We start from the raw sequence: 19,933 nt of genomic DNA, 5'->3' as shown, positions 1-19,933 counted from the left end.
GACCAGATTTGGTTGACTTGGCCTCCTTCCTAGGTGTGCCGTCTTCAGTCAGTTATTAGACCTGAGCTTCAGAGTGTTGAAAGGAAACCAAGCCCAGGGATGGGCACTGATCTGATCTAGTAAAAGCTAAACATCTCCACAGTTTGTGTCATTATGCCACTAGCTCAGCAATTATAGTTCAGGACGGCACCGACGTACACGTTACCACAGCCACAGTTTGACTGGATTACTGAAGCAGTTGGTGCTGGAGATGAGAGAAGAGCAAACTCTACCCTTGTCCATGTCTTTGGCACACAGTTTGGGCAGGAAATCACTCTTGAGGGCATCTGGCTTTGCCTTCTACCACTTCCTCCTTTTTATACCAGTGTTTTAGCTACAGTATGTTGCAAAATCCTTTGAGACACAATATAGCAAGAAACATGAATTTCTCATAGCTGTAATACACTGAATATTTTTTAGCCTCCAAAATGAGTGAACGCTCATACTATGTCACAAATGGGGACAAACTGCCTACAAGCCAGAGGGTCCTAGCCCCATCAGAACGTTTAGGGCGGAGATACCACTATTGCAACTCCTTTCTTTTGAATCTTGAAGGCAGTATTTTGATTGAAGGCAGGTTTCACTTGGAAATGTCATATTTAAAATTATGTCAGGCAGGATGATGCATGACTTTCCATCAGTGTGAGAAAAAAGGATGAATTAATGGACTGGAAGAATCTCTTCAATCTTGTGTGTTAAATTTAACTGCCTTTTTTTTTTTTTTTTTTAATAAAACTTTGATGATAATGCAAAAAATCCCAATGCCCAGCCCCCTGATACAGGCCCTGGAGGGCTGGGCTCTGTCTACCTTAAGTCAAGAGAATTTTTAAACATGCCGTGATGGAGCCCAGGTTTTACCCTAGACCTTTTTCTTGCTTCTAAATAGCACTGCATTGCAGTATCCAAAGCCAAGTTCACTTTAGCTAAAAGTGACAAGATTTATAAATATATGATGTTAGAAAGCATTCAGGACATTTTTTTTCCTAAGCCGTAAGGGTGAAAACTTCTGGTAGAGCAAATTAAGTATGAAAACAGATAACATTGTCCAAAAGTCTTTTTTAGAAAACACCGCGTTTCTGAACTCTCAGGCTACACTGCAGTCCCAGATCACCAGAGGTAACCGCTACTAAAACAATGGAATATAGTTCATCCAAACAAGACAGCGTTTAAAAATAACATCTATTAAAGGGTTGGTAATAGCTAAAAAAGGAAACTAACTGCTATCAAAGAGTTAAATAATTTTCAGCAAGCAGCATGTGGTAACAGCATGGCTATTTTTTTTCCTTTGTTCCATTCTACAGAAGTTTGCAAGTTATGAAGAAAATGTTCTGGACTGTTGATTTTCTGGAGAGATACCCGCCCCCACATTATGACTACTTGCACATTGTAAATTTTAGGATTTAATGAAAAATAGTCACTTAAATTCTGCCCACGGTAAGTAGTTATGGATTTTAGTAGTAAATCTGCATAAAAAGGTTACTATTTCAAATTTGCAGTACAGAAAATTATATACACACAAGATAAGTGGTGGAGGCTAGCAAAGCTGTGTATGCACCACTATTGAAGTATATATAAAAAAAGGTTTTATAAAGAAATCCAACACCTTGCATCATTCTATTTTGCTACTTTACAAAGGATCCCTCCCACCCCAATAGCAAACTTAGTAAATTATGTGCTAATTCTTGCTAAGTAAAAATGTTTTTTTATTGCAGCTCAAACTCCCCAAGCTACAAGATAAGAACTCCAGCCAGGTAGGAGGCTTAATTATGAGCAGAATGAGCTGCAACCATTTCTTTGCAGTTGTCTGTGTTATCTTTCATTCAATATTATGCTCCATGTCCAAGTACTTCACTCCAATTCCTATTTATTACTTTTCAGAACCACAGAACGTCTGAGGTTGGAAGGCACCTCAGGAGCTCACCCGGTCCAACCTCCCGGCTCAAGCAGGGCCACCTGGAAGAGTTTTCCCAGGAATGTGTCCAGATAGCTTTTGAAGATGCCCAAGGATGGAGACTCCACAGTGTCTCTGGGCAACCTGTGCTAGTAGTCGGTTACCCTCACAGTAAAATATGTATTTACTAAAGTTCAGATGGAACCTCGTGTCTTTCAGTTTGTGCCCATTGCTCTTGTCCTGAACATTAGAGAAGGTACTTGACACTGCAATTAGCTCAAAGTAACATTTCTTTTATTGTCAATAATAACCTTGTCAGACAAAGTGGGAATCTGGTCTTCCATGTGGATTTGGTTTATGTTGTATTTGCAGCTAATCCAGCCTGTGGAGAGGGGGAAAGACCTTGTAAATGTCTGCAACACCAACCAATGGAGAAAGTGTAGAAAAATAACCATATGGTCATGTTTGGAAAAGCGTGTTTCATATGTTTACATCTCTAACAAGAGTATTTCATAGTAGAAAGAGGCCTATTCAGGCACTGCGCTCAAGTAAAAAATGATAATTCTACAGAACTAGTTATTGTCATCCTCGTGAGCATTGGAAGGGACATTATTAGCAGAGAAAAACACGAGCTTTGTCAGTATGTTTGGGCAGGACTGAAGCGGTGAGGGGCAGAACCGCAGCCCGGCTGGTGGAAGGCGCAGGGGCGCCCCGCGGGGCTGCCCCTGTCCGCGGTGCTGAAGGACCCCGGGCGCCGCCGCTGTCCGCGGTGCTGAAGAGCCCCGGGCGCCGCCGCGGGGAGGGACCGCGGTCCCCGCCACCCCGGGCTGAGAGCAGATCCCGAGGGACTACGGGCGGGCGGAGAGGGGGTTCCAGCTGCCCTCCTTAGACGCTATAGCAGCATGGGACCTGGCTGCCGGCGGAAACATGTCCTCCTGGACATGTAATTTCAAATCACACCCAGCAGAAGCTACTTCTGCCCAGGAACAAATTAATTTTGTTTCCACGCCAATGTTTCAGATTAAAGTAAAAAAAAGAAAAAAAAAATCAAGATCTCACTGCAATTCTATATGAACTCTGCATGCAGGTGTGTCTCGCACCAGCTTTTGCTTGTCTGTTGAGGATTATCAGGTTTTCTGGGGCTTTCACAGATTACGTCTTTGCGACTGAACCATTTAAAAAGACACAATGATGTCATCATGAAAACAGGTCATAACCACAACCACATGCTAGTGGGACATAGCTGGCATCATCTTTTTTTCTTACCAACTATAGATACAGTTTATTTCAGGGGAAAAAGAAAGCAGAAAATCAGTCACATGTCACATAGGAGGGTAAGTTTTGCCACCTTTCTAAACAATAAAAAGAAATAAAGTATTTAAAAGGATGAACACTATTTTCAAATCTATTGTTTGTCTTGCTCCTAATTTTTTGATTAAACATAAACATGAAAAAGGGAGACAAAGCAACTGAAGATGGTACAGATAATGCTTGTGTGCTCCTAATACAATAAGCTGATAAGTCACTGACAGCAGGTCTTTTCCAACAGTTAGGAAACTGCCTGTACTACACACAGTTGGCAAATCCTTTCTTTGCTAGCCTACAAAGCGGTAGCGAACAAGAAAAGTCTGTTTCCCATTTCATCACTCAAGCCATGTCCTTCGTTTGTCCTTCCTGCCCATTATATTAGTTTTCTACTGGGAGGCAGGCCCAAGGAAACATTGTATACTATAGCACAAACACTTTGAGATAGCCTCATCACTTTTTTCCCCCAAAGTCAAGAATGATTTATCTGTTTATAAAAAGAAAGCATGACCCATTACCTGATAATCTGATCTACCTGAAAGGTTCTTGGATTAAGAGGGTAGTAAGCACACTGGCAGGAGCCTAGGGAACTAACGGTGCTTTCACTGAGCACACATACATGTCTTAAGACCCAGATAGAGGCAGCCTTTGTGAGAGTCCTTCTAGGACTGGCCAGTGTAGTTTATGTAGTAGGAGGATTTGTTCTTGTTTCAGGTGGGACAATATTATTATGGTTCAGAGTCAAACCCACATAAAAATAGTCCAGAAGAGCAGGCAATTTGGCCTGACATTTTAAAAGAAAATCAATCGTTTAAAACATGAGATGAAATCTCATTGTGAATGTTCACAGATCATTATCTTCTTAAGTTTACCTTCAAAATACTTAAAGTGAAATTCTGGACTTCATCAACTCTAAAATGTATTTAATACATGTATTTTAACTGTGGGGTTCTTTTCTCCTCAATCTAGTAGTAAGTTTCTCAACAGTACTTCATTGTATGAGCAACAGTTTTCTGTAGTCATGAAGGCAGTTGGCTGATCCAAAACAAGTTCTAATGTTTGATTCAAAGGTATCATAACTAATGATTTACCAAGCTTCTGAGTCTTAGGATCCCACAATTAGGTTGTCTCTCTGAACTGAAATATGGTAACTACACCTAGCAAGGCTAAGCCACAGTTTTTTGAAGCCAAATATGTAAAATCTACACACAACCTTCAGCCAGTCCAGGAGAGCTCACATCACCCTCTATCAATGGATCAGTGATGAACTGATTGATTACACGGCCGGCATCTCACACTGGCCAGAGGCAAAGCCCACGTGCCTAGCTATCCGCACCTCATGGGAACCAAATGGCTTTAAAACACATGATATAAAACCTCCTAACCATGAAAGTTGTGGTACCACTGACCAGAAAGCATCCCTGCTGCTATCGAGTGGAGTAAGAACTGTTTCTGGTACCTCCCCTTCTCCTCACTTCTTTAAAGTTACTCTAAAATTGTTGCTTTGTGTTTCTGTAGTTATTTTCTTGGCCGGGACAGCAAAGAAATGTTGTATTTGACGAATTCACAAAGTTTTAGTCATTACAAATGAGTAAGTGCCTGCATATCGGGAATGCACAGCTACTGTCAAGGCTCAGGCCACCACTGCTAACTCCTCCCAGTGCCAACGATCGTGCTGGTGCTCTGCCATCCCACCCAGCACACAGGCCATGCATGTGCTGACAAAAGGCCCCAAACCTTTGCTTCATGGCATTTTTTACTTTGAAAGTACAGGTTTTTCATTGGATCTCAATTTCTTATGGGTTTAACTACTGTTTCTGCTTCCTGCTTGTATGTTTTTTTCTTATTTTTTAAGACGGGAAAAATTACAAGGGCAAAAGAGGAAAAATGCTCTTGAAACTCTGACTTCTCTCAGTCCTAGTAACTCCCCAATTTCCCTTACAGATGCCTCAGGAGGTTTGTAGTAATAGCGGAAATGAGCTCAAAGACCTTCTCTTTCAACTACAAATAAGCAAACATCATTCTTCACTTTCCAGCTGCAGAGTGCACGTGCTGACACTCTCTGTTGTCCCCAGCCATAAACCTTGGGTTAAGTTATTATTCATCCAATCAAGAGTTTCAAAATTCTACCTCCCCACAACTGCTGGTCCCACATACTGGTATAAATAGATATTTGCTGTACCCAGTTTCAACACCCATCCTGCTGCAGCGGCATGAATTTGTTAGCCCACAGGCTCTCATTTATTTTTGGGCATGAGATCCTTTCTGTCTTTCATTATTCAAGTAGCCAACTACTTTTTTTGTCCCCAGGAATGTGTAAGATCCAGCTGTGGATCCAGCAAAGCTGAACACTGGGACGTTTGCGCTGAGAAAGGAAATTGAAACCCAGGATTAGATTTCAGCTGAATTAAGAGGCTGTGTTGTGACAGGCATTTCTCAAAATACTTCATAAATTTCTCTCTCCAGTCTGCATCAATGCTTATTGCTAACATATTTTGACGTGCTAGTTGTTTTCTACTTCTTTGAAAAAGAAATGGGAAAGCCTCCAAAGAGTCCAAATTTCAGTCTGACTTTCTCCCTCCAAATTTCTCAGAGGAACATTGCCAGACAGCAAATTTGAGGGACTCAATACTGCTCAGCACAGCATATTTTTATGCAAAGATCAGGCACAGGCATATCTTTTAGGGCACCAGCAACGCTGCTAATGCAAAAAAAAAAAAAAAAAAAAAAATAATCTCATTATGACAAATTTGCTGCAATTTTTCAAAGGTCTTGTTCTGGAGTGTAAGCCAAATTGAGGACTTGGCAAATGGACATGTTTGGCTGCTTGGTTATTGCCCAACTCCCCTCCTCTGCTTCCACCTTGGAACTTGTAAACACAAAACTTAGAGAGTGTAAAATTACAGATGGGTCCAGCAGTGGTATGTCTGCTCTCAGATGTTTTTTCTTCTTCCTTAATTTTGCCTTATGCTAGAGCAGAAAACAGGGCTCACAGTACAAATGATGCATTTAATTCTACCCAAGTCTTTATTTGGTTAAGACAATCACTAACTCTCCCATTCACACGTCAACAATTCAAGGTTAATTGTCCCTGTTTTGTTCAGACTTTATCCTGCCCTGCCCTAAACCTGACAGTATCAATTCCAAACCAAAAATATGTGACAATTGCCATCAGGAAGACACATGTGTATCAGAGAGAAACACTACTGCATTAGATCCAAGTCCATCCTTAGCATACATGTCCCAGGACCAGCAAGGATGATCCAGCCCAGCTCTGAGGCCCACATGCTCTGGTGGCATTTCTGTGCACACACTTATGTGCCCAACCACGCAGTGCAGAAGCTGAGACCATAATCTACGTAGCGTCAGCTCTGTTTTACTTTATCAGAAGCAATCCAGAAACAAAACTACAGCAAACAGTGTTGCTGCCTTTCTGCTTTCTGGCTGTAGCTGTTCTCAGACCTTTCCCATATAACACCTCCCCACCAGATTTCACACCTTCAACCACCTCCCTCTTAGGGCACCTGCTGAGTTAGCACACTAAAGGCTTCTCCTCACCTCCTTAAGCTGCTTCCTACTTTCGAGATGCCCTACAGCATGCCGTGATGAAGATGATAGAAAAACATCTTAACTTTGTAGGTCTGATTTTAAATGGTTTGTGAGGACCTTGACAAGCACTACAGAATGTACCTGGAGTCATAGTGCCTCATTCCAGAATTGAGGACCATCCTGCACTTACAAGTGTGGGTCCCTCACAGCTTCAGGTATTGCAGTCATCAAGGACACACTAAGTAGGTAGGGGTTCCTATGCCTTCAGAAATGTCCCCTGTTTTTTTAAAGGTTATTGGCAGGCTTGGCCCTAGGAAAGTCTAAGAACATATTCCCATCTTCCTTTGCATTCAAATAGCAGGATGCAGAAGTGAGATCAATGAGTGTTGCATTAATACAAACTAAGTAGCAATTCTGGTGTCCGAGCTTCCTTTTTCCCACAAATACATAACTCCCAGACATACTCATTTTACCCCCGAAGACCCAAAAGCATCGAAAAGTCATCCTTTTCCAAACAAGGTTACCGATGGAGAACCTGAGAGCATCCAGGAGCCTCCCTGCGCAGAGTACGGGGGGCCTCTTGTGGTGGCCGAGTGGCTGGCTCAGTGCTCCCACATGGCAGCCGGGCTCCAACGGATGCCAGCGGCAGGCAAAAACGAGATCCAAATTTATATCTCTCCTTAGAAGATCCTAACTCGTTTAATACATGAGGCATTAGTGTATAACCCAATACTGCAACCTAGTTTATCATCCCTGCCGCCAGCTATGAACACAAGGCATCTAAAAATAAAACAGTGCTCTCTCAGTAATATTTTATTAAATGCTGTCAAATCTAATGCAGCCTGCCTAATCACGGTGTCACAAAAAATAATAGCTGCTGGAAACGGCTCACCTAGCTTCAGGTTGAACCTGATTCAATGGAGAAAAGAGTCAAATCGTCCCCGTAAGTCCAAGGCCAGAGTTCTCAGCACAGAACAGCTCTGTTGGATCTGCGAGCCTGCCTCGTGCTTTACATTAGGCGGCATCGCCCCAGCTTTGCAGCTGAAGGCAGTTAAACTAACAAACATCTCTTCCTTGTGCAGGAGCTCCATCTACTTTAAGAATCACACTAGCAACGGTTTCTAGATTTTTGTAGTGAACTCACAAGCCACCAAATGCTGTCCCGTGACCGGCAACAGAGCTTCATAGAGCTGACCATCACACACTCCCAGCAAGGATCCAGACAACCTGCTCACACCTCAGTTGAACACATCATGCTTTTATTTAGCTGGTCTGACCCACACCAGGGCAACTGCTCTCTCCTGTATTATTATTTTTTTTTTAGCTATTGAATTATTTCATGTGCTCTAGTCTACAGTTTCCTCAAAACTGATATATACGGTCTGAATACATCAAAGCTGAAAGCAATATTTATAGGCTCTACATCTATCTGCTGATTTTTTGACCTAGAAGATCCCACTCCAGAGACAGTCACAAAGCTGCTTGTTTTCAAAAAATGGGCTCTATATTTGGGTTTCTAGTTTAGTCACCTTAAAAAGAGAAGTACAGCCTCCAGCCACCAGTCACGCAGTCTGCAAGGTGGCATGACCATTTCTTCCAAAACCAAGTTTAATTTTTAATCCCTAGATCAATGTCTCTAAGTCTCTTTTAGGAAAGAAAACAAACCCTGCAAACCACAATTATCTGTAGGACAAGCACCACAACTTGGTTTTTTTGGAGAACAGAAAGTGCTAAACGCATGTGAAGATCCTCACTTTCTGCAGAAGAACACAACACCATTTAGAAACACTTTTTTTCCCATCAAGAGCATTCCTACTATTTGCTGTGTCCAATACAGAATATTGCCGAGATCCACGTCTAACACGCACAGTCACACGTTCAACTCCATCTGCGAGAGGCACATCTGCTTGTACATTCATTCCAGACACTACTACTCCCCTAAAAGACCCTCTTTCATGATTAGCCCATCATTCAGCTTTCATTTATCCAAAGTCCTAGAAAGGAACCCAACAAAAAGCAACAAATAGGAAAAATGGGCCCCAACGCCATACTCACCGGTGTGCTGCTGTCGGAAAAGGTGTTCATGCTGATGGATCTGCTCATCTTGTCTGAGGAGAGAGACGGTGGGGAGGGACTGCGCTTGTCCAGCTGCTCGTGGTGTGGCATGTCCTGGCGGTGCAGGTACTCACGCCATGCTCGCTGGATGCTGCCACCAACACCAAGGCACAGGGTTGCGGGGGAACGCAGCAGCAAAAAAGATTTAAAATATATATTATTGACCGAAGAGGTGGGGCTTGGTGGCTTTCTCTTTTTTTTGTGCATTTTGTTTTCCGATTTGGATAACAATCACATATAACTGTAGGTCTTATTTCAGCCACTACAAGTGCAACCTAAGGTATCTGTTAAGTAGAAGTAATTCTTTATTTCAAATCCCTAAACCTACGGAAGTGATTTAAATTTGAGACCGTACATAACTCAGCAATTCTCTTACATCTTACACACAAAATAAAAATATGTGATTATCCATGTAAGAGAATGAACAGCCTTCAACATTGTATATTTATATCAGCTTTTTCAGTTCATAATGCAGATATGATTGGAAGTTCAAAGCCAGACCAGTATTCTTTAAAATCTCCTTTGTCCGGGGTAGCTGGGGACTTAAAACCTCCTCCAAAGCAACGTGTGGGGATTGCGGTAGGAATCTGCTACTAAACTCTAAACTTTGCTAAAACCTGTTGCTAAAACCTGATGTTAAATTCTGCAAAGAAATTCCATTTTCCGTGCCGGCCGGTGGCCAGGGTGGCTCTCACCAGGTGGCAGTGCTGGACCGCCTGTGCTGGAGAGACCGGTGAGAGATGCTGGGAATTAAATCCGTGTTTACAATAGTAATGGCACTAACACAAACTATGTGGCTCTTTGCACACAGGATGATCTGTGAACTCCGCAGAAAAGCAGAGCTAAACCCTGACCTGAGCCTTGGCTCTGTTCCTGCAGTGCCGTGAGGTCCTTTTAGAATTTTTACGCAATTGTGAGTTTATTCACTGGGATATCAAGTCAGTAAAACCTTCAGTGTGTCTGTTAACCAGGCAGAGTGCCCTGACCTTTGCTGAAGTTGTTCTCAGTGGTGCACAGCTCTTGTGCTGCTCTGCCCAGGGGGCTGTGGGGGGACCGGTAGGAACCGGCCCTCCTCCCCAAGGCCTTGGCATGCTCAGCACCCAGCCTTGCTGCTGGGGGGGCTCCCCAGGAGGGGTCCCATGCTGAAACCCCACCTAGCCCTGCTCCCACCCATGGTGCCCTCACCCCGGGGCAGTGTGAAAGGCAATGCTCCTTCCTGAAGGAACTCTACCATGCACTTTATGCTTCAAACCAAAGAGTCCAAAGACTTTGGTGTGGATTTATTTTGTCCTAGGAATACTTTTTCTTGTTTGGTTGGTTTTCCCCTTGCCTTTTTAACAGTTAAGATGTCATTTCTGTTCCCACCTCCACAAGCCAGAAAAACTTCTAGCCTCCCAGACACCGCTGAAAAGGCATTTGATCCCACACTGGCATGTGCAACAGGAAAATGGTGCTTCTTGGCTTGGCAGGAGGTGGATGAATCTCAACACCAGGACACCTACAGCTTCTTATCGACTGCCTACAGTGCTGGGAACTCCAGACAGTGGGAAGTGCCTCTTGCGTGTAATTTTTCCTGGTCAGGGAACAATGCTCCCAACACACATGGCATTTGGAACATCTCAAGGTTGAGGAAATGAAATACATATATTTTGTTATTTTTTTAGAAGAATACCAGATCAGAAACAAACCAGTATTCATTACAGCCTCACCAGGAGAGGTGCGCTTTAGAGCTAATCAGGTAGGTTATGTCCTGTGTTGTTTTCATGCAGGAGCTTTAAAATGAACAGCAAAGCTCCCAAATGTGAGTGCCGATGGAGGAGCTTTCAGTAAATGCATTTTGCTTTAAAAAATCCCCACGGCTTCACACGTCAAGCGCTTACCCTTTGCATTGTTTCAGTTTCAAGCTTTACTGCATAATATATACAAGTAGGACTTACATATTTATATTTATATGTACTTTCTATTTTAAAGTGGGAGAATATACCAAGCTTAAGTCATAACTACCCTTCTAGAAAGCTCTCTGAAAGTTTATTCTTTCATCTGGCTGATATTTGCATAACTAAAAGACGCTGGTTGGATTTTGATTTGAGATTTCAGGTCCTTTTAATATTTTAATATAGCATTAATATTTTAATGTCCTGTAGAGCAAGTTAGCTGTAGCTTTTCAACCGAAAGTGAAATTCAGTATGTAATGTAGCAACGCATACAACTCAGTGTCGCAGAATTTTGCCATGAAATAGTCGGGGGCTTCAGCATAAAGATGTTCATATTTTTTGATGCAAGTGGAGCCATGTTAAACTTTTGTTGTCTGCTGGGAATTCCAGGGGCACCACGGTAGCACAGAGTTGGTGCCAGCTGGATGGAGCTAACGCCTGCACCAGGGCTGGAGGGACAACGCTGGAAGAGGCACAAGGAGGAGTCCTCTCTCTGACAGACATGTGGGTAAGTTTTAATTTGTATCTCCAAGTTTACCATGTGTATTACAGCACGGTCAAACCTTTTAGAATAACTGACCCCAAGGTCAACTATACAACATGTAGGAAATGTATTGACAAAAGCTGAAATTATTGCATGGGATATTGGGACTGGAAACTGGGGAGTTGATTACCAGAACTCAGTGATGCTGATCTCTTCCTTCCAGGTGGTGCAGCTAGGTGTCATCTATGTGCCTCGGCAGAGCGCTAGCAACCGCCGTGCTTTCCAATAGAAACCAGCTTGCTTCATGCCATATAGCTGTGCTGCATACCCCAGCCCAGCAACCCTGGTCCCCTCGCACTTACATCTCCATCCCCACGCAAACCCAAGGACTGCTCCTTGCAGAGGACTCCTGTGAGCCACCTGGGGAGCTTTAACCAGGCTTCACGTTAGATATGAAAAATAGCACTGAAGAGACTTGCTCTGTGCTATACTTCCCCACTCTCATATGCTCTCTGTATATACAAAAAATCTAGCAGATTCTCAAATATTCTTTAGTTTTACAGAGGAAATTACAAAATTAGTGCGACGCTGAAGTTTAGCGTTTGAAATTCAATTCAAAGAATGTTCACGTGCTTAAAGGTAGAGAAGAGCTTAGCTACCTTGTGAAATTGAGACTTTTTAATGCTTAAAGTTACACAGAAATCCATGATGGATACAGTCTGGGTTCTGTGGTTCGGGAATTGAACAAACTCAGCTGCATTTAAAGGCAGAAACAGCATTCTTCATGACTTACATTTTCACTTTTGATTCCAAGGGCTGTAAGTTGATATGATATTTTTCGATATTATTTTCTTCATCCATGGTAAGCTGATGGCTATGGGAAAGAAAAGAAAATGGGCTTAATGTGTCTCAGCATGACATTTTTGCCACCACTGTGAATTAATTCCGAAATTTTGACAAGAACATACAAGAGCTGCTTATTATAAGGTGTCACTGTCTTTGAAGGAAAGCATCTGGGTCCCTGTGTCCAGCCTCATTTGACTGTTAACAAAACCTACCAATTTGGATCCAGTTTCCAGGTCGGAGCTTGCCCAAATCCTTGCACTATACCTTCCAGATGCCAGAGCTCCAGAGACAGGCACACCCAGCAAAGAAGCTACTGCAAATAAAAAGAACACTGGCAAATATAATAGATATTCTTGCTAAATTAACTTTCATCCCTGGGGCTACATTTGAAAAGCTGGAGAGTCAAATGGAAAGTAACAATGGTAATGCTGGTAGCAAATGAATTACATCAGCAAAAGCCATACAGGAATATGAAGAAAAAATTCTTTGTAATAAAGGATGACCGAGGAATTGGTGCTGCAAACTGATTGTTTTGAGAAAGCAATTTTAAAATGCTAGAAGATAAAAATCAAGCATCTCAGGACGCTGCTTTGGATGCGACTAGCAACATGAATGAAAGGTCTTTGCGTGAAAATTTGTAAGATTAGACCCCAACCTGTGGAATTATTTTGAGACTTTACTGGACACTTAATTACATCATTCAATCAGCAGCAGTTTTCAGAAATTATCCTCCTGTAACTAAAAATAAGAGTTGTTTATGGGAGAGATGCAAAATCTTGAATATTTACTATATTACGAAGTGATAAACATAGTCTACAACAAAGAGGCTGTCCCTCAGAAAGGGCTAGTTGCCTTATAAAAGCCATTTCACTACCGTGTGTGAGATACACCACAGAAATCACACATTTACCTTTGAAGCAAGTCTTTGCCATCATTGACCTGTTCCAAGGTGTGCTGGAGCCTTCTGAGTTCCTCCTACAAGGGAAAAACATTTCAACGTGCTTATGGGAAGCCCTTGGTTCACACTGGAGACTCCCCCTCAACCTCAAGACATTGTGAACCAATCACTAAGCAAAACAATCCCTCGGGTAATGTCTACAGGGTTGCTTTCAAATTTAGATATCCAAAATAACTACAAAGAAACCAATATATTTATCAATATGTCCAGCACAAATTTGAAAGACAATATCAGACCTACAAAAATAATAGGCAGAGCAAAAGAGGAAAGTATTCTTTCATGTCTTAGGTGTGTGGCTGCTTTGATTTGAGAGGAGATGGTATTGGTAAGAGGCAAGCGAGCATCAGCTCGTACTTTCCGGCACTTCTCTTTGTTCTGCAATCAAACAGTATTCAGTCTCATAATTAAGAGAGTCACTGACTGAGATTTACAGCCTGATGTCTTTACCAGGGTATTTGCATCAGATCCCATTTTAGTAGCAGAGATGTAACAAATTTAATGCATAGCTGGAGTTCCCTGCATCCATGCTAATATCCCAGGAAAAATCTACCCATGATGTTCAGCACAGAGATATGGCTTAAAAAACTAAACTGTAGCTGCCTGGCAGGGTGTTGTTGTTCAGAAGGGGTGGGAGTTGAGGGGTGGAGAGGAACCTGGTTGCGATGAAGCACGTGCTCCAGGGGATGCGATTGCTGGGCTGAACTTTCTGACCCCTCGCAGGGCACCATCCCACAGAGTGCCCTGGCATCACTGGGACACGCACGCAGAGCACGCGTGCCCAGCGTCCTGAAAAGCGGGGCTGACATGCAAGCACTGAACCCCCCAGAGCACACCCCTGTGGTGCAATGCAAAGAGCATCACCCTCCCCAGATGCAGGGATGTGCCTTCACGTTGGTGTTTATACATCAACTGCTTGATAATTAAGCAATATTGGAAAATGCAAAGTTTATGCAAAACACAAAGATGTTAACTCATGATTTCTTTTAGCTTATTAAGTTGGGAATCAAATGTAAAAGCAAAAGCTGCTCAGAGTAAGGAAGGAGGGTATTTGATTTCACATCTACTTGCACACAGATACAGGATTCCTAGGAAGGCTAAGAACATTCAAAAGGCAAAACAAGGATATTTTCATCTTGTATACCTTATCTGGCCTAGGGATGGATCAAAGATCTTTGCTTCCAATAAGACTCGTGCCGTCTCCAGGAGCACAACAGATCAGCCAACTCTACCTTCTGCTTTCCCAAATTAAACTGATTTTGTGAAACAGAGAAATTTTACGTGGCACTTTTTAATCCTGTACAAGATTCTACCTTGTTCGACATGAAACAAGATCACAGTTGGTAGCTGATTTACTCCTAATACAGCTTTCATTTCCTCCCAGCCTTGGAAGGACTATTACTGCAAAATATGTTTTATGCATAAACTAGATTTGTCAAGACGACAAGTTAGATGTTTCCCCAGTCTTTGTCTCTCTGGGTCTCTAATTGTAGCACCGTTTTGTGGACACGCTGCAGCAGATAAAGCCCCGCGCGTGATTTGGGAGGCCTGGCTGCTGCCTACCACTCATCAGCCATTGGAAATAATCCAGTCGTGAACCTTCTTTTTATTTTTGCCTTCCTTCTTTTTTTTCTTTGCCTGCTCTGAGGAACATCATCTTCTGGCATATTAAAAAGAAGCAACTTTCAAAATTGTTTTCTTTGAAGCACAGTTCAGTTCAAAAGATAACCTTTCCTTCTCCTGTATTATTCCGCTGGTCGTTGTTTCAGCATATCCCGAAGCTATGTACAGTAATTTAGAATGGGAAAACAATTTGCAATTGACTTTATATATAGCTCTGGGTGACAAAACCTGCATGACTTACATAAATCATTTCTTGTGTTTGACATCATTTTCTATTAACCTCAGGGTGAAGTCTGAGCAAAAAAAAAAAAAAAAGTAAAAACTAGAATTGGTTGTGACATTTTTGACTATTCAGTCTTTCAATTAAACATCACCGGACAGTCTTTATAAAAGCTGTAATATAAGGCAACTACAGAAGGGGCATAGTCATGTTTGCATAATTGGGAAGAGAAGGAGACATAAAATCTATACTAATTTCAGTTTTGCGTCATTAACCATGAAGTATTGATTATTGCTCCTTGCAACAAAATTTATGAAGCTAGCTATGCCGCTGCGCCCACAGACAGTGATTCGGGTGCTCTGCCCTCAGCCCCCGGCGCGGTAACTGATGGGTGGCAATGACAGCCGCGACGCTGCTCTTCCAACCCACAGCCGTAGGAGATGCATCTCCCAGATTACACCAGGAGTGACCCAGCTGCAAACCCGAACTTCGGAAAATTAAATTGGAAGAGATCCATACTTCTGCTGCAATATACCATGAATTACGATGCCTCTATAAACCTTGTTATAATGTAAACATATTGTAAAATTTACTGTAGTTTTCGTTTTCCTGCTTCAGTTGAATACAGACATTAATAGCGATCGGATGGCTACAGCCACATATAGACACCTAAGGATAAAAAAGCAATGAAAGCTTGAAGTGCAAGACTGGTGTTAAGAGCTAGCTAAAGTGTCTTTTTGTAGCCTTTAGTGCGTATCTTATGTTTATGCATTAATTATTTTTCAGCCTGTAGATCTGTACTTCCAGGAACCCAGGCTACTGCAATGACTTAATCATTGCCAGGAAAGCCCATAACCTTGTGGGACAGAAAGGACCAAGGGGCTCAGGTCTGTAGACTCTCACCAGGGAGAAGCCTGTGTACAAGTGCCGTCTTAAGCTGCACTGAACTGGCTCCCAGTGCAATCCACACGTTATAAAAGCCTGGCTTGGCTTTGCTGTCGGTATTTGGTTAAAAGAGGAACACTCTGGGTCCCTCTACCTTTTTCCACTGCAGATCTGGCTCCAAGCAGCCCAAGGACAGGCTCTGCCTGTGCATGTCCAGTGAGATGATTTAGTGACCTCTCCCAGCTGCCTTCAGCAGTTTTCAGGGTCTTTTTTAATGGAGGGACGCAGAGGTTGCCGCAGACTTTGGTCCTTGTTTGGGCTTGCACAGAAAAGCCACCTCCTGTTTGACCAGCCATGGGGACGATGGCAGCCAACCATCCGAGACGGGGTCAGACACAGAGGAGCAAAAATCTGAAACAGTCTAATTTAGTCCCTAAATTCCTTTTGAACAAGTCTGTTTCAAAAACAGTTATTAGTGCAAAGTCTAAGGAAGGAAATCTCCAGATGTTAAAATCACACCTAGATAAACATTTACCTCAAGTAAATGATTCTTTTTTTGTTGCTATACCCAAAAATACGCATTCAGGTCAGTGGATCTATTTATACCCGTGGGTTTAGACTAGAACAGAGAAATCAGGGCAGAGGCCACATATTAAAAATTAACTTTAAAAATCCTTTTTGGACATGCGTGCTATTGTTTGAATATCTCTGCCTAAGAAGTCTGTCACTTGCTGCTGAATGAATACACAACAGTGCTTCCTGAGAGGTCAGAGAGATGGAGATGGGAAGAGAAAGCTACGATTGAAGTAGAACCGTGGCCCAAAAATAGCAGTAAAAAAGGGTTTGGTTTTGTTTTGGTTTTTTTTTCCATTTTGTAATTAAGAGTGAGTGTAGCAGCTATTCAAACACATCAGCTTTGGGTAGTTCCTTATTTCATTGATATTATTCCAAATTTTAACTGACATTTCATTGAATGGTGATTTTCTATTACGCAGGAAAACTTCCACTTACGTGCATTTCTTCATCTCCTTATTTGCAAGTCACCTGATGACACACCACAGCGCCAGTTTGAGATCCTCCTGACATAGAAAGGCCCCAGTGACCGGAGAAGCCCCTCGAGGGGGGCTTCGGCACTGTTGCTCTCGCCCTGTTGGAGCGGGATGCGCCCCTCGTGTTGGGCTGCAGGGTGCTGGTGAGCGCAGGGAAGGTGCTGGAACGGGGCTGGAGCATCAGCCGCCGGCACCCGGCTGAGATGCAGCAGAGCAGAGCACAGTCTAACCGCTGCCTTGAAGGAGAACTACGTCTCACCAGCCTGCCGCTGCTACGCAGGGAGGGAGTTAGTGCCCAGAGCTTTAATTTGCAAATATCAATAACGATCACTGGAGTTTTCACAGCCGTTCTTGCCAGCGAACATGTTAGCCTGCCTCATTGTTCCGGAGCTGCTGCATTTAAAGGCAAAAGTATGAGTTCTTCTCTGTAGCACTGACACAGGCACGTGCAAAACCCATCCCTCCTTTGCCAGCACCACCTCGGAAGCGATGGCACAGCTCGAGCAAGCCCGGCTGGAGGCAGTCTACAGCCAGAAACGCTACAATGCCTGCTGCCCTTAAGCCCAGAAGCCACGCAGGATCCATCCTCCGATCAAAGCCACCTGATGCCTCTTTCTGTCACCTATTAGGAAGCCAATTTATAGGCTTTAATATCCTCGCCTCCTGCCATTTTCCAATCCTGTGGTCATCAGAGGCAGATAGAAAATAATGAAGCTCTCCCTGCTACTGCTCGCCTCTCCCAGTCCACCGTGCCAGTCCAGGGACAGCACACGTGGTGCTAAAGGTGCTTTAGCACCAGCTCTGAGCCATTTGCCATTCGTATTCCTGCACAAAAGCAGCAGCCTCAGCTGCTTTTCAGACACACCAGCTGCTTTTGGTTACTGAAAACAATCCATTGCCAGTGCTGTTCTGAGCCGCTGACACCCATGTCTGCTCTTCTCTGTATTTTTAAGGCTTTTTATCCCATTTAACAAAGAAATCCCCCAACCCCCGACATTTTTTGTGTCCATGGAGTATCTTGGGTTTTATTCATTTTCTATTTTTTCATCTTTCAGTTTGTTAATTTTCATTTCTGTTTTGCCCTCTTTCGCCAGGAAAAACCGCGACCCCTCTCTTAAATGATGTAGAGCCCATGTTTCGGTCTGACAAGGCCTGTCAGGCAGTGTGTTAACTAAGCCTCTTAGCAGGATACAATGAGTCTAAAGAGGATAGAAAGATCAGGATCCTTTGCAGTGAAGCCTTTTACTCGCTACTATTTTGGGCACCCATTCATGCCGGCATGAAGGGGCTGCTCCCCTGGAAAACACGCTGGATTACATGAGCAGCCCCCTAAAGCTCCTGTTCCCTCTCGGTACACAACAGGGGGGTTGTCCTCAAAGCAGCATCTCTGGTGGCACCTGTGTGCCTGGCATGGGGGTACATCAGAGGCAGAAGGAGCCCCAGGTTGAGCAGACATCAGGCCATCTGCACTAATTCCCTTTTCAGGGATGTGTAGAGCTTTCTGCATCCCATTTGGGGGGCTGGAACATAAAAGCTAATGCTACTCCCCAAATAAGCTGAGCATCTGGTAAAGTTGGTAATTAAATGTCAGATGGTGACAACTGCTTCATATCTCAGAAGAAAAAGACACGTCAGATGATAGCAGCTTTTGTACATTGGGGGTTGGAGGGGGAAGGTCCTATTTTATTCGCTCTGGCAACCCAACAGACACCTTGAGCACTTCAGCTATGAACGCTGAAGAGAAGTACATTAACTGCACAAGATTAACATAGCTACTGGGGTGCTGCGATCCACAGCTGTCAGGAGGATTTGCCAAATCACTTAAAAAAATCGTGTCATCAATAGAATTACCTAAACCTACTTAAACAAGTTTCACATTCAGATTTAGAAACAAAATACGAATTAGCCTGGCTGAAATGAGTTAGTTACTGCAGGAAAACACAGCATGGACATTCAGGTTGGATCCTGTATCCTAAACTGCCACTGACCTCTGATGGCACCTTAGGTCTTTCCACCTCCTTTTCTATGCGCACCTTGTCCATTTAGGTCACAACATCTTCAAGGAAGGGAACAGCTCTTATTTTTCATGCATCGGGGCTGCGACGTTGATTAGTTAAAATAGAGTGTGGTTATCAACCACTAAATAATGGCAAACAAATTCAGACCCTTCCATCAAATACTGCCTGTATTTCCCTTCCATGGTTCACCTTTACTGTGGGGAGACCACAGTCCCTCTGCTACAAACGCTGCTCCTGGTGAGCATGGGGAAAGTGCGTGCAGGCTCTGTCCATGCACTGGTCTTTCCAAACAAGCCAAAGAAGGTGTCAACCAAAACCTGAGGCCTGCTCAAGGAAAGAAAGTGTCACACTGAACAGAAAATGAGGCCAAGAATAGAAAACAAAGGGCAAGCATCACTGAAACCTTTCACGCTGGAAGGAGGTTCCCACTAATTCGAGTGCCACTGGGATGAGCGTTAGGCGCCATGGCTGTTCAGCACAACCGAGAGCGTGCTGGTGCTGTAGCAAGGTTTCTGAGGATCTAGCTGATGGAGCAGATATGGGAACAGTAGCCATGAGGCAATTAACTCCCACTGTTTGTTGCTCATGTTTCCATTATTCTACATACTTAACAGATACTTCACTCAATATGCATTTTCTTTGTTTATTGACAACCAAGCTATGCTTGTAGAGCCCAGTTGTGATAGTTTAGGTTATTCTCCAGAAAGAAGGACCACGTTGCTTTCCACTGTTCTCCAGCACAGGTCAATACTCAGGGAATTTTTTCAAAAACAAGTTTTCTGTAAGTTTACTAGCTAGTATCTTTACAGAATATGGCCTAATTTTCCAAAGTTCTCCTTAGGTCTTCCTTACAATATGACTCTATTTACAAGTCTTTTGCAGCTTCTTACTTGCTGAGTTTGGTGTGTTTAGAAATCTGTTGTATCATAATTTTTTTTCCTGTTGTACCACTGTTGGGTTTTTTTTCACATGTAGTGCATATCTATAATGTCCCCACCCATCCAGCAGTGAAGCATCACC

At 43.1% G+C, this 19,933-nt stretch overlaps 1 protein-coding gene across 1 annotated transcript; it reads right to left on the bottom strand.

The window, feature by feature from the left end:
- Nucleotides 1-8,755: 8,755 nt before the first annotated feature.
- On the bottom strand, nt 8,756-18,937 carry IQCJ (IQ motif containing J). The gene is made up of 5 exons (XM_009884489.1): nt 18,884-18,937; nt 13,074-13,138; nt 12,111-12,191; nt 8,836-8,990; nt 8,756-8,778 (listed from the first exon to the last, which is right to left on the bottom strand). The coding sequence occupies exons 1-5, from the start codon at nt 18,935-18,937 to the stop codon at nt 8,756-8,758; spliced, it is 378 nt and encodes a 125-aa protein (XP_009882791.1).
- Nucleotides 18,938-19,933: the final 996 nt, after the last annotated feature.

The sequence above is a fragment of the Charadrius vociferus genome, unplaced genomic scaffold (assembly GCF_000708025.1).
Source record: "Charadrius vociferus isolate BGI_N301 unplaced genomic scaffold, ASM70802v2 scaffold104, whole genome shotgun sequence".
NCBI lineage: Eukaryota > Metazoa > Chordata > Aves > Charadriiformes > Charadriidae > Charadrius > Charadrius vociferus.
The sequence above is the reverse complement of the archived record's forward strand: the minus strand, read 5'-3'. Positions and strand labels throughout refer to the sequence as shown.